Genomic DNA, 24,896 nt, shown 5'->3' on the forward strand with positions numbered 1-24,896 from the left:
TTCCATGGAATTTCAATGGAATAGTTTTATGGAATTTTTCGAAGTGAGTTTTAAGTATAATTTTTTTATATAGTAGTTTTTAGTAGATAAATGCGAATACCAGTTTATAATCATTATCATCTTTTCCAATTTTAAAAAAATGAAAATTAAAAATATTAAAATTGAAATCCACTAACTGGTATTTCTCATCAACGAAAAAAAATTTTATCACAAACGTAAAGAGGAACAAAAGGTAAAGAGTGAATTAAAGGAAACGCATGATGATCTTTCTTGCGTTCTTAGGAGATTTTTTTTGAGAGTTTATATATATGTGAAAAAAGGACGAATGCAAGATCAAGAGGAGCACGTGGCCGTTGAACTTGACGCAGATGGTTGCATCTCTTCTTCATTGTACACGGCTCTTATTGCTCGATCCGCATGGGGTCGTTCAAGCACATCTTTTCTGCAGAAATTTACGTTGAGGAAATCCTTTTACAGAATGTCGCTTGTACTCTCGCCGAGTTTGTGAACGGTAGTCCACCATTCAGCCATCGCCCACCATGATTCCAATTACCTACATGTGGAGTTGTTCCAAGCAATACCTATAAATTAAGGGCATTTTAATACAGTGACACGCCTCAACCAATGGAAAAACAACAGCAGCAGCACATAAAGCATCATCTATGTTACAGAAAACAACATCATCCTTTACCAGAAGCATATTATTTGTCACAAATGGCGTCACTTCATGCAGAATAAAAAAAGAAGACGAAATCATTTTTCTCTTTCTAGTTTCATGCGAGAGAGAGAGAGAGAGAGGAAAATAAACTTGAAAATTTAAATCAAAAAGAGATTTTTGCAATTTGTCCATTTCTACTGATAAAAAAAACAAAGAATTGGAATAATTCCGAACTAATAAAATCTTGTCGCTGTCACTTCAAAAATAATTACAGAGTAAAAATTTCTATCGATAAAAAAATCACTACTCTGCAACATTAGGTATTTTTATCATTTTAATTCAATTATTATTTTTTAGAATTTTCAACTAAAATTCTTCCTTAAATCAATTATTTTTAATAATTTTAGAAAAAAATTCATCCTTTTTTAAATCCGCATTTGTTTACAATTAAATTTTACGAATTGTTGGTTGAAAATATGAAAAAATCAAATTTTCAATGATTTTAATTTAAAACCTTTTCTGTTGAAAACACTAAAAAAAATTCAATTTTGGAGAAATTACAAATAATTGCAGAAATTCAATTACTTAAAAAAAAAAGAATTCTTCTTATAAAATTCAACTATGTTCAAAATTTTTAAAAAAAATTTCGTAAAAATCCCAATTTTATAAAAAGAAGAATTAAAATAAAATCTGTCGTAAGAAATCATTAATGTTGATTGAAAATACAACGAGAAACTAATAAATACGACAAATGACTAATTAAGAAACATAATTAATTATAAGTGTTGCGATTGTATCACAATAATGTACTTAAAGGTTTTTGATATTGATTTTCGCCAACGCATTCGCGCTTTACAACTGGAGGGCAAAAGAGTGAGTGTAGAGTATTATTACCACCCACGTGTGAATTTAAATGTGCGAAAAACACATTTGCAGCTACATTGCATTTGCGAGTTTCTTTGATATATAAGGACAGAATGCACAAGAATTCAAAGTAGTTATACTCATATTTGGAAAAAAGTCAAACGTTAAGGTCGTTCAATAAACCCTGAATCAATTTTCCTCATTCCTTTTCAAGTTTTGCAAATTTTTAATATCAGATTCAATGGAATAGAAATAACTTTTACCTGAGTTTCTAATATATGTCAAATGAATTCTACTATATTTCAAATTTGTTTTGATTTTTTCAGTTACTGAAATACCAAATTACGAACAAAGATATATTTCTTTGTATACTTTTATGATAATAAATTTCCTTTAATAAATACGAAAAAGGAAATTAGAAATTGTTTTAGAACTGTTTTTATTAGAAACTGTTTTTAATATTATAAGTCCAGCTGAAAAAGTTCTATAGAATTTAGCTAGGATCATTCTATAGAATTAAAGAAAAATTATGTTAAAAAATTTTTAAAAATTCTCGTCAAAATTTCAATTATCTTTATAAATAATACAATTCTTATCCGAAATTCAATTATTTACAAAAATTATAATAAAATTCTTGGCAAAATTTCAATTATTTTCAAAAAATGTCATCAATTCAATGATTTTCAATATCTGTTATTTTAATAAAGTTTTCCAAATTTAAGAAACTGTCAAATATGCAATAAATTATTTTTTTGTATTTAAATAATTGAATTCTAGTAGAATTTTCTAATAAAAATTGATTTAAAAATGAATTTCAGTTAAAAACAAATGAATTTGAAAATTCTCAAAAAAGTGTTTCAAAAATTATTAAAAATTATGGATTTATAGAAAAATTTTACTTAACATTAAAAAAATTTAATTTTGAAAAAGTTAAAAATGATTGCAGAAATTCAATTATGTTCAAAAATTTTTGTAAAAATTTCAATTATCTTTATAAATATATAAATAATAAAATTGTTCTCCAAAATTCAATTATTTTCAAAAATTTGAATAAATTTCTTGTACAAATTTCAATTATTTGGAAAAATTTTCCTGAATTAAATTAATGATTTTCAATATTTACTATTTCAATACTATTCTATGCAAACATTTAATTTTTTTCATAAATAATAAAAATTCCAAAGAGATTTAATTATTTATAAATTTCATTATAAATTTCTTCGCAAATAATTCAATTATTTTCAAAAATTTTAATACAATTCCTCACAAAAATTCAATTGTGATATAAAATTTTTTAAATTCTCGTCAAAATTTCAATTATTTTTATAAATATTAAAATTCATCCCCGAAATTCAATTATTTTAAAAAATTTTCCTCAATTCAATAATTTTCAATATTTATTATTTCAATAAAATTCTATGCAAACATTTAATTATTTTCATAAGTAATAAAAATTTCAATTATTTATAAATTTTTTTATTTTCTTGCAATAATTCAATTATTTTCAAAAATTTTTGTCAATATTTCAATTATCTTTATAAATAATAGAATTCCTCTCCAAAATTCAATTATTTTCAAAAGTTTTAATAAAATTCTTGACAAAATTTCAATTATCTTTATAAATAATAAAATTCTTCACCAAAATTCAATTATTTTCAAAAATTTTAATAAAATTCTTGAAAAAATTGCTTGAATTCAATTGCTTTTAAAACAATTTTAATCAAATTCCTCGAAAAATGTAATTATTCTTACAAATTACAGCATGAATTTTTAGAAATAATTGAGTTTTGAAAAGGTTTCAAATTAAATATGACGATAAAATTCTTTATAAAAATTGAATTTAAAGAAACATTCAATTGTTCAATAAATTATTTATTTTTGTATTTAAATTATTGAATTCTAGTGGAATTTTTTAATAAAAATTGAAATTTGTAAAATAGAATATTGCAAATGAATGAATTTTGAATATTGTCGAAGAACTTTTTTGAAAATTAATTGATTTAAAGAAAAATGTTAGTGAAAAATTCATAAAAATAATAATTGAATCCGAGTCAAAGACTCGGAGTGAAGAATTTTTTTTTTTTTTTTTTTTTTTGAAGAGAAATTTTTATTAAAAATGCAAGTTTTTGTATCAAATGGCAAAAAGCGGGCTTACTACAACTACTTATCCATATAATAAGATTTTTAAAAAAATGTTTCTTCTATTTTAATCTTTACAATCTTCAATCTAATATTTATTGACAATTCCAGTTAACTGTGATACTCATGTACAGAACTTAATACTCTCCATATAATTTGTTGGAACACCACTGTTTATTGCAACTGTTTCTTATTATATAGTGTGTAAGAGAATAATGTAACATGATACCGTTAATATTAAGATTATTATTATTGAAGAAATTTACTCTGCGCGCAATATAAAAGTTAGTTTGTCTAAATTAATGTACAAACACGATATCTACTTGTTATTAGTAATGGCTTCGTAATTCTTATTGTCACAATAAACCTGATTAATCAACCCATTTCAGGAAATAAGAAATTCTCCCCCTTTTTAATAGAGTCAAAATAAAAAAATTTATATCATATAAACCACTTAGTACACTCTTATTGCGCAGTGAATGAAAAAAAAAATTCCCCACAGATATTCAAACGATTCTTATTAATCAGTGTCATATTGGATAGAAATTTATAGTTTTATTTTACGAAAATAAAAATATAAAACCAGTTTTCTTGATTGTATACGAAAAAAAAAACATCAGACAATTAATTAACTAGTATATTTTAGAATTAAGTCATCAAATTTTGACATTTTGTTCATCTTTTTACATAGCACTTACTCTTACTCTGAATTACTTATTTTAAGTCAAGAATCTGGATTTAAGATATTTTGTATAATGTAAATAAATTTGATGTTAATTACCTTATTTTTAATGTTTTTTTTTTTAGTGCAAAGGAAAATAAAATCTCTTGCGGAGAATTCTTTTAAGTGCTATTGCAAATTCAATGTGAGCGTGTATTCTAATGTAGAGGGGGGGAAAGGGTGAAGAAGGGGTGGGTTGTTTAAAACCGAGCTTAACCGCGTAACGCATTTCAATGCAGTTTCCCGACTCCAAGATATCATCTCGAGCTAATACACACATATTTATCACTCCGCGGTCGGTCATAACTGGAAAAAGTTTTGTCCTTTACTTTTAACTACTGACCAAACAACTTGTCATATTGAATATATCTGTATCTAATTCTACAAGGAAAATCACTAAAATACTTTGGATTTTATTTAGTTTCAATTTTATTTATCAATATTTTATTTTATTTTTCGTTTCTTATTTTATTTTCCATTGTATTTTAAAAAAAATTCCTTGAATTTCAATTTTCAACTTTTAATCAACTTTTTGGGTAATTAAACAATTTTTAAATGACGAAAAGTAAATTTTTATCATTAATTAATGTTTTTAAATTAATTTTTCAATTTTTGAATTCTATTTGTCGTAAACAGAAACCCTAAAAAATCCCCAAGTAACAATAAGTTTCAAGCAAATCCGATGAATTGTCAACTTTTTCGTCAGACATATTGAATCCGCCATTTTTGAATTTTAAAAATCTGACAACATATTCGTAACCATTGGGTATTTATAGATAAAGTGAGAGAGAGAGAACGAGAGAGACACTGTAAAATCAGAGGAAAATAATTCATCGATGAAGACTCATTAAGTAAAGTGATGAAGCACATTCTCGAGCTTGTATCGGTCATCGTGTGTGTAGGTCTATATATACCGTTGGGTAAAAAAAAATTTGCTACAAGAGCGGAGGCTACCCTTTTGTTATCGTTTTGCCAACGATCGGCATGCTCCTATCGACAGCAACAGAAATAGTTTACCTCATTCTCTCTCTCTTTCTCTCCCTCATTTTCTTTCGCTCTCTCTTCCTCTCTTGATTCGATCGAGGCCGCGTGTGACGTGAATCGTGATAACAAAAGTCGATGCAAAACCAAGAGTCACCACAAAAATCTGTACGTGCCCGTACCAACGGTTCTCTATATATACTGTTCCAAGAGGCTCCTCACGTCATTAGTTAACAATTTATAATAGACCTTTTCATCATAGATTAAAAAAAAGAATCCCCCCCCTCTCTCTCTCTCTTTTCTTTTTTTGTCCTGTTGAACAAAAAATAATTGAAAAAAAACTAAATTTAAGAACTAAAAAAAATGAAGCACCTAAAACTTGAAAATTGACGAATAATTTTTATAATTTTGAATTCCGTCAAAGAATCATATTAAAATTTTTGAAAATAATTAAATTCTTTCAAAAAATTTTATTAAAATTGTACTGATTTTAAGGAACACCTTTTTTTAAATTTTTGGACCCAATGCCATAACAAATAGTATTTGATAAAAAAATTAAGGGTTGACACGCTTTTGCTCTTTTCAAATTCCCTGACTTTACCTGGTTTTTCAGGTTAAAAAACGAAATTTTTCCAAGTTTTTAATACGAAAATTATTCGAAAATATCATTATCATTACGATTATTCATTTCTAGAATTTTCAACTAAAATTCTTCAATTTTTTCTTAATAATTTTTGAAAAAGTTCTTTGACAATTTTTAAAAATTCTTTTGTTTACAATTTAATTTTTATGAAATTTCGATTATTCTGACATTCCTCAATTAAATATATTAAAAATTAAAAACTTTAAATAAATGAAAAAAAAAATTCCATTAAACTTTTTGAAAAAAATTAATTTCTACAGAATTCTTAATTAAAAGAATGAAAACTTCAAATTTTCAAAGATTTTAATTTGAAACCTTTTTTTTTGAAAATTCAATTATTTCTAAAAATCCACGTTATAAAGCTTTCAATATTCAACTATAGTTTACAATTTTAACTATAATTCATTTTTAAATCAATATTAATTAGAAAATTCTACGAGAATTCAATTATTTAACTACAAAAATAAATATTTTATTAAATAATAATTAAATGTTTCTTAAAATAAAATTTTCATCAACAATTTTATGAACAAAATTTTTAAATAATTTAATTCTCTTGATAAATGTTAATAAAATTCTTTTAAGAATAATTTCATTTTTCGAGAAATTTGAGGAAAATTATATTAAAAATTTTTGAAAATAATTAAATTTCGGAAAAGAATTTTATTATTTATGAAGATAATTGGAATTTTTAAGAGAATTTATAAAATTTTTTTATCACAATATTGAATTTCTGTGGAGAATTTTAATAAAATTTTTAAAAATAATTGAATTATTTGCGAAGAAATTTATAATAAAATTTATAAAGAATTGAATCTCTGTAAATTTTTTATTATTTATGCCGAAAATTAAATGTTTGCATAGAATGTTATTGAAATAGTAAATATTGAAAATCATTTAATTGAGGGTTTAAAATAATTGAAATTTGGACAAGAATTTTATTCAAATTTTTTAAAATAATTGAATTTTGGAGAAGAATTTTATTATTTAATAAAGATAATTGGAATTTTTACAAAAAATTTTAAACATAATTGAATTTCAGCAATCATTTGTAACTTCTCCAAAATTAATTTTTTTTTTTAATGTTAAATAAAATTTTTCTATAAATCCATTTTTTTTAATAATTTTTGAAACAATTTTTTGAAAATTTTCAAATTCATTTGTTTTTAACTGAAATTCATTTTTAAATCAATGTTTATTAGAAAATTCTACGAGAATTCAATTATTTAACTACAAAAATAAATGTTTTATTAAATAACTAAATGTTTTTAAAAAATTGAACTCTTATAAAGAATTTTATCAACAAAATTTTTAAATAATTTAATTCTCTTAACAAATTTTAATACAATTTTTAAGAATAATTTCATTTTTCGAGAAAATTGATAAAAATTATATTAAAAATTTTTGAAAATAATAGAAATTTTGATGAGAATTTTTGTAAATTTCTGAACATAATTGGATTTCTGCGAAGAATTATAATACTTTTGAAAATAATTGAATTCTTGAGACGAATTTTATTAAAATTTCTTTTTAAATAATTCAATTCTTTTGTGAAATTTTATTGAAATAGTAGACATTGAAAATAATTGAATTTTGACGATTTTTTGAAATTAATTAAATTTCTACGAAGAATTTTATGAAAATTATTTTGATAAAAATTTTATTGTTACAAAGAATTTTATTATTTATGAAAATAATTCAATTTTTTGAAGAAATTTATTTAAAAATGTATTGGAAATAATACTTAAACATTGTAATAAATAAATTGTAGCAAAAGTTTTTAAAATAATTGAATTTCTATGCTGAATTTTAATAAAATTTTAAAAATAATTGAATTTCTTTGCGGAATTTTAATAAAATTTTTAATAATAATTAGATTTTCGAGGAATTTAATTACAATTGTATTAAAAATTTAAAATAATTTAAAGTATGCAATGAGTTTTATTATGTATTTACAGAATATATATATATATATATATATATATATATATATATATATATATATATATAAATAATTGAATCCCTGTAAAAAATGTTATTATTTATGAAAATCATTGAATAATAATTTATGAAAATAAATCTGTAAATAATTTATGAAAATAATTTGTAAATAATTTATGAAAATAATTTATAAATAAGTTGAGAATAATCAAAATTAAAATTGTATTGAAAAAAAAATTAATTCCTGCGAAAAATTTCAATATTTACGAAATCAATTGAATTCTTGCGCAAAATGTTATTTAAATTTTTGAAAATAAATAATAATTTAATAAAATTAATGAATTAAGTAAATTTAAAAAATTTTAAATTTGAATATTTCTCATATTTATCTCAATCCATTCGAAAGATTCATTATATCATGGTGTGATGTAATTTTAAATGAATAGAAATTTCAAGCGCATGGAAAATATATAGCGAAGAGTTCAAAATACTAATAGAAAGGTTTTTAACAAAAAACATCACTCTTTGATTCACTGATTAATTAGCCAACCTAATTTCAATTTAATTTATTTCCCCCTTAATTCGAATACCAGATTTTCCATATACATTACACACTGTATAATATATGTAATAACTTCATATATTCTTCTAATTTACGACCAATGCGAATCATCGTATTAAATCGTTATAAATTAATACACTATTTTCTCCACAAAAACCCTAAAAGAACAAATTTTTCATCTCAAAATCAGATCTTAATCTATTATGGAAAGCAAAAAATTCTAAACCTATAAATCTCGATCAAAAATTAATTGCAAATTAAAATTGTAATTATTCATGGGAAAATTTCAAGTAAATAGAAGAAAAGAAAAAAAAAACATTTGAAAGTAAGAATCAAAGTAAAATTTTTTTTTTAACATATCTATTGCGAATTTAAATGATCGTATATTAATTAACCGCGAGAATTATTCGCGTTATTTCTTGGAAATATGATAATGAATCATGTGGTATATAATTATATATATATACTTAAAGAAAATGAAAACCTAATTGTAAAATTCAAGCCAGTCACACCTGTTTTTTCATTGAAGATGTTATCAAACATCGAAATTCTCACTTCTGTGAGAAAATACATATACACAGAAAAAATATATATATACTAGTCTAATGTATTCCGTTCAGTATGAAAATCAAGTTTTCAATTTGAAAATTGTTGGATTGATCACATGTCATTGATTTACAATCACTCTGAAGTAAAGGAAGTGACAGGGAATGATAGAGTCGCGTGCTTAACAGTACAGACACACACGTATATACGAGTACACAGGATATGGGCACGGATGAAATAGTCTCCCATATAAAAGGAGAAATAAATTTGCAAATTTCCCTCGATGTTTATAAATGTTTCGTTTACAACCAGACAGATTCGAGATTTCTCGATTAAGCTCGCTAATATATATATTTCTATATAATTTTATATATATATATATATATATATATATATATATATATATATATATATATATATATATATATATATATATATATATATATATATATATATATAAAATACCATCACTATTTAACATAAAAGAAAAAAAAAGGAAACATTTTTAAGGGAAAAAAAATTGTGAATTATAATCACGATATGATACTTGTGGTATAAATTTAATTTAATTAAATTATATATAGACGTGTAAAAAAATTAGATAAATTGCAGTTAATGATTTACTGTATAATATATAGAAAATTTCTTGGAGAAATAAATTTAAAATGTTATATCCCCCCCCTAAATTTTTATTTATTATTGCTTTTTCAAAAAAATTAAATTTTTTATCCTAAAATTTGACTGCTGACAATTGTTATTAACAACTGACATTGTTTACAATTTTTTTCACATACAGTGTTTATTACTCAGCAATCTTACAAAGTTTTGTCGTTTTCTCCCCCTGTAGATTTTTTTTATTCTTGATTTTTTCAACAAAAATTCCTATTTTTCCCCCAAAATTTGACTGCTGCCAATTTAATTAACAATTGACATTGATTAAAATTTTTTCCACATACAGTTTTTATTACTGAACAATACTAAAAAATGTTGTCATTTTCTCCCCCCCCCGCAAATTTTTTTTATTCTTGATTTCTTTAAAAAAAAAATTCAATTCTTTTGCTCATATTTGACTGCTGACAATTGTTATTAACAATTGACATTGTTTACAATTTTTTTAAATAGAAATTTTATTACTCAGCAATCCTAAAGAATTTTGTCATTTCCTCCCCCCTAGATTTTTTTAAAACTTATTTTTTCAAAAAAAATTCTGTTTTTTAGTTTTAACTTTGACATCTGCCAATTGTTATCAACAATTGACATTGTTTATAATTTTTTTCTCATTCAGCGTTAATTAATAATCAATCTTACAATATTTTGTCGCTTTTTCCCCCCAAAATTTTTTTTATTCTTGATTTTAAAAAAAAAAATTTCTTTTTTATCTCAAATTTGACAGCTGCTAATTGTTATTAACAATTGACATTGTTTATTATTTTTTTCTTATCCAGCGTTAATTAATAAGTAATTCTACAAAGTTTGATCGTTTTCTCCCCCACCCAAATTTTTTTAAAACTTATTTTTTCAAAAAAAATTCCGTTTTTTAATTTTAACTTGAAATCTGCCAATTGTTATTAATAATTGACATTGTTCATCATTTTTTTCTCATTCAGCGTTAATTAATAATCAATTGTACAATGTTAGGTCGTTTTCTCCCCCTCTAGATTTCTTTTAAAACTTTTTTTTCAAAAAAATTCGATTTTTTATTTTAACATCTGCCAATTGTTATTAACAATTGACATTGTTTATCATTTTTGTATCATTCAGCGTTAATTAATAATTAATCCTACTAAATAACCCTTTAAAGTTTTGTTGTTTTTTCCCTCCTAGAATTTTTTATTTTTGCTTTTCCAAAACAATTACCTTTTTTGCTCTTCTTGTCAATATTTTTTTTTAGAGTATAATTTTGCTAAACAATGTTCAACCGAAATAGATATAATGTTAATTGAAAATTCCTGTAAATGAAAATTTTTGTTAAATTTAATTTTTTAATGAACGAAAATATTTTCTCGACCTCAAAAAATCATTTTACAACTAAAACAAATTTTTGATTTTGTTTTATTCTTTTTTTTATAATTTCTTTTCGTTTCTTACAAATATAAATCAGTTCTAGTGATAAAAGAAAAAAAATTGTCCTTTCTAAAATCGTTTCAGTTAAAAAATTACTTTTGCCGCCTAATAAGAATTTTTTTACTATACAAAATTGGATAAAACTGAAAAAATTTTTGCAATACGTTTTTTTTGTTGGAAAAAATTCATTTTTTCAATGGTTTTAAATTACTTTTGCTGTCTATTCACCGGATGCTGGTTAGGCAGCATCCGGTGAATAGACAGCAAAAGTAATTTAAAACCATTGAAAAAATGAATTTTTTTCAACAAAAAAAAAAAAAAATATTGCAGAAAATTTTACAGTTTTATCCAATTTTGTATAGTAAAAAAAAGTTCTTATTTTATATGTATAATAAAACGTTATCTAATTTAGATTATAAATTGAGATCACGACATGCAAAATTTCTTAAATAATTGTTAATCGACAAAAGCTGCTAATTCATGCCCATATAAAACAACTGCACACACAAAAACCCATTTCATATGAATTCAAGCGTAACATGCGCTGAGATTATTATGCGCACAAGTAAAAAGTAGCAATTGTAATCTTTCTATAAAAAGACTAACAGTCATCCATTAAAATGTCAAACAAAATTCAATTTCTTAGTTAACGCTAAACTCAAATGAAAAGAGAGTAAAAAAAAAATGCCGACTAACAAATAAGATAAGACAAACTCATGAATATAAATTTATAATAACTACTTCAAATTTTAAGTCCAGGATAATATTTCTAATTACATAATATGTTTGTGATAAATGGATAATACGTTTTTAAGTACTTTTCCCATTTACGCACTTCAAAAAAAAGGAAATCATTTTTTCTTTGGTGAAAACACTTAGAAAATAACAAGAAACTATTAAAATGTTTGAAAGAAGAAAAAAAAAGCGATGAAAGATGATTATTGAAAATTTATCAAATGTTCAGGAATGGATTTTATCTTTTAAATATAGTGAAACTTTTCTAGAGGGGGGAAAACAACGGGAAATGTTTGTAAATAATGAATAGATTTTTTTTTTTCCACAGACAACTTTCAACGATGAGATTTTTTTTTTCTTTCTTTGATTTTATTTTGCTCTCGTGAGTTCAGTGTGCAGATAAATATAAAGCATATAATCCTTTTGCAGTGTTAACAGATTTATATGCATATGGATATACAGGCGGTACAAACTCGATGCTTCACCTAGTGATATACCTTATGCACCGTAAACGGTAGCTATATCCCCGCCCATATATGCATTCCGAGAGCATTCGACTAGAAATTGCTCTTTGACCCCTTTATGTAATCCCCCTTGCAAATATAGCAACGCATGAATTTATCTCGAAAGAGGAACTTGATTTAAAAAAGATACAAATTTTTCCCGCGTGAAATATACTATTTTTTCAAAAATTAATTTTTATAATCTACTAAAACCTACTATTTACTACTTTTTTTTACGTTATGCTACTATTTGGGTCCTATTTTTAGATTTCAGCCACTAAAAGCTACTATTTCTGTTTATTTTTAGAATTTCCACTAATTTAAAATTTAAATTCGCTAATACCAGAAATCAGAAAACTATTCTCAAAAATTATAATCAAATTATTTAAAACGATTAAATTATTTTCAAAAAATATTCGAAATTCAATTATTTTCAATATCCAGTATTTTCATAAAATTTCGCAAAACAATTCAATTATTTAAAAAAAAATTCATCAAAAATTCAATTATTTTCATAAAAAATAGTAAAATTTCCACAGAAATTCAATTAATTTAGAATAGCATTTTCAAAAAATTTTCGAAAAAATCAATTATTTAACAAAATTTTTATACAATTCTTCACAATAATTCAATTACTTTCATTAACAATGACCTTTTTCATAGAAATTCAATTTTTTGAAAAAAATGTTGATAAAATTCTTTACCGAGATTTAATTATTTTCATGAATAATAAAACTCATCGAAGAATTTTAATTATTTTTAATATCATATTGAATTAATTAATCGAAAAATTCAATTATTTTCACAAATTAAGTTTTCCAGACGAATTCAATTATTTCTAAAAAAATAACATAATTTTTCACAGAAATTCCATTCTTTTTAAACATTTTAATAGAATTTCTCGCAATAAATCAATCAATTTCATAAATATTAAAATTCTTCTCAAAAATTGAATTATTTTTTAAATTTTTAATAAAATTCTTTGCAACTATTCAATTATTTTCGTAAATAATAAAATTCATCGCAGGATTTCAATTATTTTTAATACAATTTTACAGGAATTACTCAAAATATGTATAATTATTCTTAAAACTTTAATTTCGTTCCCTCGAGAAAATCAATTATTTAAAAAAATGTTTTAATTAAATTCTTTGAATAATTCAATTATTTTTATAAATAACAATATTCATCACAAGAATTCAATTATTTTTAAGAGAAATAAATTTTTTCTTGGAAATTCAATTATTTTAAAAAATTCTAATAAAATCGTTGTGCAAGAATTTTAGGAATTCAATTAAAAAATGTAATAAAATTCCACACATATTTAAATTAGAATTTGCATAAAATTAGTCGAAAGAAATGAATTATTTAAAAATTCTTATAAAATTTTCAACAAGAATTAAATTATTTTTATAAATATTTAAAATACTTATCATAATTCGAATCCTTGGTGAAATTATTGTAATAATTGTGATAATAATTAGTAATTTAATTTGTCAATTTTTAGTAATAGTAATTTTTTTTAAAAATAACAATTTTGTTTAAGTAATTATTTTTGTAGGCATTAAAATATAAATTTTATTCAGCAGAATTTTCTATCGATAACATTTTTCTGTAGTTGAATTTCTTTTTAATAGATTCTTTATTTACCTATTAATTTATTAACAGAATTAATATTTTTTCTTTAACAAAATAAATTTTTCGTCGAATTTGAGTTAATGCTAATCAAATTTGACTAGAATTTTCCTTGAGTAAAATTTTCTATTTTAACAACATTTTCATTTAGCTGAATTTTAGTACAGTGAAATTTTCATTTATCTATTTTTTAACAGAATAAATATTTAGCCAAATTATAGTGTGATGTAATTTAAATTCGACTAGAATTTTCATTTAGCATAATTTTTACTAACCAAGATAAATTTTTTAATAGCAAATTCTGCTTAATGAAAATTCTAGTCAAAATTTAAAATGTTACACTGAAAATCGGAAAATACGAATTATATTAAAAAACTAAGTGTATAAAAATTTTATTAGAATACATATTAGATTAAAATTCATCAAAATGAAAATATTGCCAATAGTAAATTCTGATCAATGAAAATTCAAATCAAATTTAAATTATATTACACTGGAATTCGACTAACTATTAATTCTGTTGAAAAATTAGAAAAATAAAAATCCTACTAAACAAAAATTCAGATAAATTAAAAATGTTATTGAAAGAAAATTCTGTTCAATGAAAATGTTAGTCAGAATATAAATTCTATTACACTAAAATACGGCTAAATATTAATTCTGTTGGAAAAATAAATAAATAAAAATTTTACTGAACAAAAATTCAGCTAAAGAAAAATGTTATTGATTGAAAATTTGCTGAATGAAAATTCTAGTCAAAATGTAAATCACACTGAAATTCGACTAAATATTAATTAGTTTAAAAAAGCAGAAAAATAGAAGCTCTACTGAACAAAAATGAAACTAGAAAATGGTATTGGTCGAAAATTCTGTTGAATGAAAATTCTAGTCAAATTTTAATTATATTACACTAAAATTTGGCTAAATATTTATATTATTTTTACTATCTGCCCTTTAAGTGCTAATTAATTGTTTAATTTTCATTAATTCTACTGTAAATCTAATTTACATTTAGAGAGCATAGATAAATATTTTTTATAAGACTTTAATTGGTTGCAAAATAAATACAAAATCAAGTAAATGTGCAAAAAGTAAATAAAAACTATAATCTCAATATTCTAAATTGAACACAAAATAATGTTTAATAATTTTAATTAAATATTTTTAAAAAATGTTTTTGAATATTTATCATATTGAAAGGTAGCAAAAAAAAATTAAAAACTTATTTTTTACAGCTCGCTCTAATTCAAGGCAATGAAAAAAAAAATTTTTATTTTCTTTCTTGCACGAATAGATATTGATTTTTTTATAAATTAAAATGGTTTTTTTTATCAATGCAGATGTTCTTTTTCAAATGTTCGTCATAAATTACGTGTCAGTTAAAAAAACCACTCAATCGAAAAGGTAAGATTTTTTAAAACTTTTCTTTCTGCATAATCACAATAATAAAATAATAAGTTTTATAGTATAATATTTTTATATAATTAAATAATAATAATTTTAATAAATGCAAATAAATACGAATAGAAACAAATTATAGTAAAAACTATATCAAGCAATAGAAATTAATAACAATAAATGAAGAATTCTTCATCGATTAACAAATATATTGAAAGTGTTTCTAGAAAAATTTGTCCGACATATTAGATCCGCTGTTTGATTTTTTAAAATCTGACTTTTAAATAAGAACGTAAAATAAATTAATTTGTATAATTAAATTTTTATTGCAAATTAAAATAATATAATTATAAAATTATATATTTTTGATACAAATTTAAAAAATTATATTGAATATTTATCATATTGACAGTTAACTACAAAAATTAAACATTGATTTCTTATTCTTTAGTATGCAAAAGTTCAGGAAAATTAAAAAAAATTGTATTTTAATACGGATTCTTTTCTAAATAGAAATGAATATTTATGATTAAAAATGTAAAAAAGTAAATTTTGAAACTACTCAGATTTTTTAAGCTTTATTATCATTTTAAATTCTTAATGGTTTCTAAATTATGTTATAAGTGAACAATATTATTTTACAGATCGATCGATAGAGAAGAATATTAATAAATTTAGATCAATTGATCCGTATACAAAACAAATTGTAAAATTACTGGTTATTTGCTTTCTTTGATAACAATGAAGACAATAATTATTCTTAGGAAAATTATCACAATTATATTTGTTGTAAAATTAGAATCAACAAGAATATTTGCATAGTCTAGAATAATGAAATTGTAAACCTGAAGAGATTACTGTTAATATTTGTGAAATTCCGCAGAGTTATTTAGTAGATTAATTAATTAAAAAATCCAAAAAATATTGCAAAATAAACTTTCCGCATACTTATATTGTAAGCTTTTCATGTTATGGATATATTATTTGTTTCGATAATTATCTTGTGTATCAGGTGTATATTATCAATAGTGAAATAAATATTTATAAAAGACATTTATTTTGTGCTGTCTATCTTTGAACATAAAAAACTATATAAAATGTAGCATATAACTTTTATTTCCCCAACCTAGAAAAAATTTTTTTTAATAATTGTTTATCATTACAAAATATTCTTTTCAGAATGTTTGTCATAAACTTTATATATCTATCACTTGAAAAAATATTATTCGCTGTTAAGGTAAGTTTGCACATTTTTTTTAAATAGTAATTTTATGTTCAGAAATATATTAATAATGATCAATTTAAATGATTATGTTGCCGCAGTTTAGAAAATTTTATCAAAATTTGTGGAGAAATATCTATTTTCTAAAATTACCGTAAAAATTGTGTTTTTCTGGTATTATTATTTGTATGTTTTTTGGGATCATTTAATCCGTGCTGGAAGTTAAATTTTATAAATTCAAAATGGCGGCTTTAAAATGGTGACCGAAAATTTTTTTTAATTCAGTCAGATTAGTTGAATTTAAATTTTTATTGGGCACCACTTTGTAGCAGTCGTTTTTAATTTTTCAATTTTGAGTACAGATTCGTGTTTATCAACTCCGAAAATTCCCTAGAAAATTAAATTATTTTTGGTCGCCATTTTGAAGCCGACATTTTTAATTTTTTAATTTTGACTACTGATACTGATAAAAAAACTTTAGCTGCTGTTACAAACGCAATAAGATATTATTCGCTTTGTAGTAATTCCGCAAACACAGAATTCTGCTAAATGGAGAATAATCTTTAAAGGATTATTTATTATTATTATTATTAATTATTAATTTATTATTAATTTATTATTAATTTTAGGATTTTAAATAAGAATTCAAAATAATCAATTTTTAGAGTGGAACAATAAATACATCTCCGAATTTTTGTTTTGTACTCCTTCATACCTTAGGATCAACAAAAAGCAAACAGAACAAACAAACAACAGAAGCAAAAATTGACAAACATTGAAAGCAAAAATAGTTGCATTGCCTTCTCACAGCTATGTAGTTTTTACATCCACATTTTTTTTAAACCTAAAGTAACAATAGAATGACTATGAAATCAGGAATAAAATTTAAAGAATTGTAAAAAAGCTGAAAAAGAAGAGGTAAAAAAGAAACAGAAGAAGAAGAAGAAGTAAAAAAGACAAATATTAAATAATAAAAGTATAAAAATTGAATAAAAAAGAATAAGCAATCGACAACTTGTAGTAAATCGAAAGGTTTTTTAAGCAAGCAGGCAAAGGATAAAATTAGAAAAAAGGAAAAAAAATTTTTTTTTTGAAAAATTGCAACCGAGGATAAATTTTTGCAAAAGGTAAATGTAACTCCATCTACTAGCAATGACCCGAAGTGCAACGTGAAAATAATATGAAATTCTGTTTGATCGACAAGCACATATACTCAATACAATCGAAATAACTAAAAACTCAAACTAAATCACTCACACCTTTTAAAATTAAGAATGACTATTACTAACAAGCTTTTCATTAGCCACACCTAGAAAACAGAAAGTGGTATAAAGTAATAAGAAACTCACCACATATTATAGTTTATTTCTACCTTATCGAATAATCAGAATCGTGTGATGTTTGAGCCAGTAGAACCTGTTTTCTAAATTCACATCTCTTATCCTTTTATACATACATACATATACATATACATATATATATATTTGCTACTCTTTATTTCCACTGGTATAATCCTTTATAAACATACATGTGTATAATAAATATTTATTGGAAAATTATCCACTATTTACGATACAATTTCTTATAAATATATATTGGCAATATTTCTAATTAGAATACGTCGAATTTGATTTTAATTTCGAAACATTTAGAGATGAATTATTATTATTTGTGGAAGATGAGGCGACACCACCAACTTTGATGACTTCGAATTTTTCAGCTAATGACAAGAGCCATATGTATGAATATAAATTAGAATCAATTTTATCAGTTGCTTCTTTCATTGATTTTTCAAATTCGACATTGACATCGCCACTTTCTGTGACAATTGTACGTATTCCATTAAGAGCTTTCAGCATTTCTGACGATAGTGTTTTATCCCTCATTAGCCAAAAACCAAATGTTGATAAAATTACGTCCACTATTCCAAGATCCAAGTTCACCTTTTGCGAGAAAACAGAAATTGAATTTTTACTATTTTTGAATGTCAAAATTTGGTTGAAATTATTTTTTTTTTATTTTCACTGGTTTATATTGTCAACTGAGGTTATTATGGTGAGGAAAAGGACTATTATGCTTTAAACGAGATTTTTTTTAATTAAAAATTTTAGAATTGAAAGCCAATATTTTACTCAAAACTTTAAGAGCGTATTTTTAAAAATAATTTAAGGGTTTATTTTTACTTAATGGTCTATTTTATAATTTTTTTGTTACTGTACTCATATAATTACTTTTTGAATTCACTTTAAAATTTAAAAATTTAATTTTAAGAATTTTTGAAGAAATTTCAATTATTTTTAACAGAATTTTAAGGAATTTCAAATATTTCAATTATTTCAAAAAATTACAATTACTTGTTTATAAAAATTCAATTACCTTTAAAAAAAAATAAAATTGAAATATCTTAATTGTTCGGATTTTAAATAAATTTTTTCAAATTAGATTTAAAACTTTCAGGATAATTACCTATTTTAAAAATTTCGATACTGTCGCGAACTTCCCTTGAGTATTTAAAAAAAAAATTTAACAAAACTTTTTACCAATTCAATTATTTTTTTAATTTATTTAAAAACTCTAATTTTTTAGAATTTTTCTGAAATTGCAATTATTTTCAATAGAATTTAAGAAATTTCTATTATTTCAAAAAATTGCAATTATTTGTTTATAAAAATTCAATTACCAGTAAAAAAAATACAACTGAAATACCATAGAAATCTAATTGATTAGAATTTTAAATAAATTTTTTTAAACTTTAAGGGTGTCTGTCAATTTTAAGAATAAAATTTGTTCTACTGTAACTCCAACTTCCTTGGATTATTTTCAAAAATTTTAAAAAAAGTCTTTAAAAATTCAATTCGTTTGTATAGAATTTTTAAAAAATTTCAATTATTTTTAATTGGATTTTAAGAAACTTCAATTATTTTTAATATAATTTCTGAGAAATTCCAATTATTTGTAATTGGATTTTTAGAAATTCCAATTATTTTTAACAGAATTTTAAGATAATCTTTAATAAAAGTCTTTTAAAAATTTCAGTATTTAAAAAATAAATAAAAAATTGAACTAACATTTCTCAGGAATTTTAAAAGATTTTTAAACTACAATTTTTTTTATAAAATTTCAATTGCTGTGAAAAAATTAATAATAATTAAAGGTTTATTTAAAGAACATTTTAGTTTTAAGTAATTCTATTCCTAATTTAACAAAGAAATTAGATTTCTGAGAAATTTTCATTCAATTTTTTGAAGATACTTGAATTTAAAAAAAATTGTAAAATTCAATTATTTGAAATTATTATTTTAAATTTTTAATTTAAAATTCTTGGAAAATTCGATTGTCTTAAGCTCTAAAAAAATTTGTAATTACTTATTTTTTATAATTATAAACAAATTTAATTATTCAGAATTTAATTTCACAAAATTTTAAATAGTTTGATAATTCTTTAATAAAAGTTTCTTTTAAATTCAAGTATCATTTAAAAATTGAATTGAAATTTCTCTGAAGTCTAATGTTTTGAAGAATTTAAAATAAAATTATTTGAAATTTGCATAATTTTTTAAATCAACATTTAATTAATATTAATTTCGTCACAATAATTAAAATTTTGAAAAATTTTAGTTTAAAACCGTCTGAAAATTTTTTCTAAGTTATAATTCACTGCATTGAAAAATTTATTCTAGAATATAATTGAAATACAATATAATTTAAAATTCATTCAAAAGTCTTCAAGTTGCAAACAATTCAAAAAGATTTCAGAATTTTAAGTTTTTAAAAAATATTTTTTTGTCACCAAAATACTTTATTTGGTAGAAATTATATATAATAGCCCCTAGAATGTCAGAATATCCCCAGTTGACAATTTAATTATTTTTTTAATTTTAAGCAAATTTTTTTATTAAATTTTTATTTTATAAAAGAATTTCCACACAAAGTGAAAAGATTGACTAGATAAATAAACAAATTAAAAACCTACTTTATAACTGACGGGATCGTGAAAATTATTTAATCTCTTGTGCAATTTAACGGCAACCAACATTTTTGAGAATGCCTGAATTCTAGCTAAATCACCGGTTATTAGAATGAAATAATTATCATAATCAAACTCAGCTGATAATGGACCATTTGATGTTTCAAATTTTAACCATATTTGTGGCTCTCGTTTTCTCCTTCGATCAAGATCATTCCTAACGACTTTTAAATTTGGAAACATTCCTGGAGTATTGTATATCATCAAACGTAAATTATTCTTAAATCGTTTATGAATTGAGCCTTGTTTTTTGTCAATGCGAAATGGATCGAAACCAAATTTACATAATTTTTGTCGTACTTGACGAACCTAAATGAATTGGAAAATTATTTTTCTTTCCTTAAATTTTTAATTAAATCTACAGTGAAAAAAAATATTTGATTCTAATAATTAATTATTACAAATAGCAGTTTATTATTATCAAATAAATATTTACTCGAATAAAATATTTTTTAATTCAAAATAAATTAAATGGTATTTGCTTCAATTACTGAAAATTATTGATTCAAATAGTTCCAATTTTTTTTATTTGAATAGAAATTATTTGATTCAAGAAAACATTTACTTTATTTTATAAATATTTTAGTTCTTTGAATAAAATGAATTATTTTTCAGTTTATTATTAAAATCTGTAAAATTTATATAAAAATTTTTGTATTTTATTTATTTTTTATTTCATTGATTCAATATACTATATTTATTTTATTTTCTCTATATATATCTTTTATTTAAATTTTTTTTTCTATTCTATTTATTTTTATTTTATTTATTTAAAATTTTCAATTTATTTCATTTATTCGATATATTCTACTCATTTATTCAAAAATTGTATTTATTTGAAATATTCTTATAATTAACCTGATAGTAATTTTTTCTTGGTCGAATAGATAACAGTCCGTTTGAATCCAAATATTTCATAATATGAGGATCAGGAATAAATGAATTATTTTTCATTGAACTTTTAACAGAACAGTGATAAATTTTCGTCACTGGATCTTCATATTCATTAATGGCATAATGTTCAAAATCGTCGGTTATATCAATTGAATAATGTGCACGTGACGAATTTGTACTTTCCTGAGATACAATTTCTAAAGCAAAAGTTTTTTTGGAAATTATAAAGTGACAATTTTTGTTATTTTTGTTAAAAATCCTATACGTTGAGAATTAATTCTTATGGATAAAAATAATAATTATTTTCAGTTGTTAATATTAGCGATAAAAATAATACCTAACTATTTTCAATTGTTAGCGATAAAGATAATAACTATTTTCAATTGTTAGCGATGAAAATAATAACTATTTTCATTTGTTACCGATAAAAATAATAATTTATAAATAGAAATATTAAAAGGACTCACCGAATGAAGTCAGAAGTAGAAAAGAATATAAGATACAAGACATCTTCCTGTAAAATAAATAATGTTTATTTTTAGTAAAATTATTTAGTAACAACGTTTCTTAATAACAAATCAATAATGTTCAATGGTAAAAAAAATTAATAATGTACATTTATTCCAAATAAATAATTATTCTTAATTTATCACAAATAAATAAAAAATGGTAATTTATGACAAATGAATCAATAATGTTAATTTATGACGAATGAATAAATAATAATAATCTATGACAAATTAGTCAATAATGTTAATTTATGACAAATTAGTCAATAATGTTAATTTATGACAAATGTAAAAATACTATTAATTTATGATAAATAAATCAATAATGACAATTTATAAAAAATTAATAATCTTCATTTATGATCATTAAATAAATTAATAAATAAAATTAAATTATTTATGCAATTTAATAAAAGATTGTGTACATATAAAAATACAAAATACAAACTTGTGTTTAATAATAATGTAATAACAAAGTAAAATAATTATTTCGGACAAAAAAACCAAAAATGTTATTTTGTAATAAAAAGAAATTATTTAATTGCATGAATAAACATTATTTTAATTACCAAAAAAATATTTATATTTTAGCAAACTATTTATTTTATTTATATTTATTTTCAAAAAATATTTTTCGTTTACAACTTTATTTGTAAACCGATATTTAAAATAGTATTTAAAAAATATAAATTAATAAAAATTAATAATTCATAAAAATTAATACTTCATAAAAATTAATAATTAACAATAAATAAATAACTAATTAATAAATCTTTATTATTTAAATATTAATTACATTTTTTTATTCAAATGTTATTAAAATCTGTGTTTTTTTGAATAAAAAATTTTTTTCTAGATAACTTCTGTACCAACGAAGCATTTTCGTTTGGAGGAATAAGAAAGTTGGAACATTTTCCGTGGCGGTAGCTGCTGGCTACGAGACGATTGTCAAACAGATTTCTGTTTATCGACAATATAAATAACAAAAAATTTAATTAGAAAATTTCCAGTTATTAAAATTTAAATTTACTTTGTAAATTTTCTTTCTTTTTGTCGGTTTTTAATTATTTTGTAATAGAATAGAACTAAATTCGACAATTTTTTTTTTTATTAAAAAATAGAATTCGTTAAATCAATTTTGTTTTAAATTTTCGAGAAAATTTTAAAATATTAAAAGAATTTGAAACTAATTGTAAAAGAATTTTAAAAATAAAAAAAGAAGTGAAAATTATTATTAAAGGTATTAAAATTTTTTTTTTAAATATTTGAAGAAATAAAAATGTAAAATAAATTAAATACGCAAAGATATAAAAATCAATTTTAAAAATTCATTATTTAGAAATAATTAAGAAATAATTAAGAGATAATTAAGAGATAATTAAGAGATAATTAAGAGATAATTAAGAGATAATTAAGAGATAATTATCTCAAAATAATAATTATATCTCTCCATAATCTTACGAATTATTTAAACTTCAAAAAGAAAATAATGTTAAATTTCGCATCTGCTAGTATAATAACATATCTGAAATTTACAATTGTAAATATTTTTCCATTCCCAGATAAAAATTTAAATTAAATTACCAAATATCTCACAGACAAATATTTGTCTAGTTTGAAAAATAATTGTTCTTCCTCAACAATTTTATACTCTTTTTTTCATTTCAATAAACAATTCCTATCAAACACGTTTTCTACTCTTTCTCAATTAAAAAAAAAAAACAAATTCAATTCGTCAATTTCTTGAATCAGGAAATAAATCCAATTTTATTCTTTAAATTAAAAATAATAATAATAATAATAAATCATTAATCTCCGCATCAACAATTCCGTGCATAAAACAAAATTCGTGAAATTTCTCTGCCTCTATTCAGTGGAAAAAAAGAATTCAAGAATTGTAAAATAAAGATCGAATCACGTTTATTTTGTGAAATTGGTAATTTTTTTTCCTCAACGATGATAAAATCATTGAATTCAGAAAACGACCTTAATTTATCTTTATATATATAAATATACAGATGCTTCTGTTATGCGCGCACTCCTTTTTTTAAATTAAAAAAAAAGAATATTATATATCCACGTGTATATATACATACATTGTATAAGTATATGTATATATATTTAAAATTTACAAAGCGATTGTGAATATATAGATATAGAGGTACTGTGTTTGGCCAGCTGATCTCGATCTTTTCCAAGCGATTGCCGCAGTCACGACTATCACGGATCCACGGCCCCAATTGATTTCCAATCGGGCACCGACATTTTCGCAATATTAAAGAATAGGGGAACCGGTTCGACCGATCTTAAATCGCGATTGCTTCTCTCTCACTCTCTTCTATACGGATCAACAATTCAAGAAATTCTTCATTAATTTTTTCGCGAAAAACGAAGAAATAAATTTAACAAAAATATCAACAAATTAATTTATGTAAATTATTATAATAAAAAAAATTTTTTTTACTTGAAATCCAATTATGAAATTGTTGTTATTCTCTAAATCTAAATTAGTAGTATTCTACTAATTAAAGAGTGGTTTTTAATACGAAAATTATTCAAAAATATCAATAACTTCATTTTTAAATAAATATTTTTAATTATTATTTTTCCATAGGAATTAAAATTTTTCAAAATATTCAAATTCAACAACTTATAAGAATATTTTTACAAAACATGAAGATACCGATTACTCCGAATCGAAGACTGAGAGTGATCGCTTTCTTCATGTTTTATAATAATTAAAACTTACTATCTTTGTTACTGTAACTTCTTCAAAAATAATTTTCATCATTAACGATTATTCATTTCTAGAATTTTCAACTAAAATTTTTCTTTAGGTCAATTTTTAAAAAAA

The 24,896-nt window shown here is 22.1% G+C and overlaps 1 protein-coding gene and 1 long non-coding RNA gene across 13 annotated transcripts in view; one reads left to right on the forward strand and one right to left on the reverse strand.

The window, feature by feature from the left end:
- Nucleotides 1-358: 358 nt before the first annotated feature.
- LOC122509963 overlaps nucleotides 359-24,896 on the reverse strand; it is a 253,775-nt gene continuing 229,237 nt past the window's right edge. For 9 of the 12 annotated variants that reach the window (XM_043624351.1, XM_043624336.1, XM_043624332.1 and 6 more), the window contains 4 exons: nucleotides 22,001-22,047; nucleotides 21,498-21,730; nucleotides 20,586-20,948; nucleotides 16,766-18,555 (listed from right to left, as the gene is read on the reverse strand). In XM_043624351.1, the coding sequence (XP_043480286.1) occupies nucleotides 18,220-18,555; nucleotides 20,586-20,948; nucleotides 21,498-21,730; nucleotides 22,001-22,043 (975 nt within the window). In that variant the 5' untranslated portion in view covers nucleotides 22,044-22,047 and the 3' untranslated portion in view covers nucleotides 16,766-18,219. Of the gene's footprint in view, nucleotides 582-16,765; nucleotides 18,556-20,585; nucleotides 20,949-21,497; nucleotides 21,731-22,000; nucleotides 22,048-24,896 lie in introns of those variants that run through there. The other 3 variants (XR_006302400.1, XR_006302397.1, XR_006302396.1) reach the window with 2 other exon arrangements.
- On the forward strand, nucleotides 15,338-16,443 carry LOC122510019. The gene is made up of 2 exons (XR_006302401.1): nucleotides 15,338-15,396; nucleotides 16,035-16,443. It is a non-coding gene; the product is annotated as an uncharacterized LOC122510019 (long non-coding RNA).

The sequence above is a fragment of the Leptopilina heterotoma genome, unplaced genomic scaffold (genome assembly GCF_015476425.1).
Source record: "Leptopilina heterotoma isolate Lh14 unplaced genomic scaffold, ASM1547642v1 Lhet_120, whole genome shotgun sequence".
Lineage (NCBI taxonomy): Eukaryota > Metazoa > Arthropoda > Insecta > Hymenoptera > Figitidae > Leptopilina > Leptopilina heterotoma.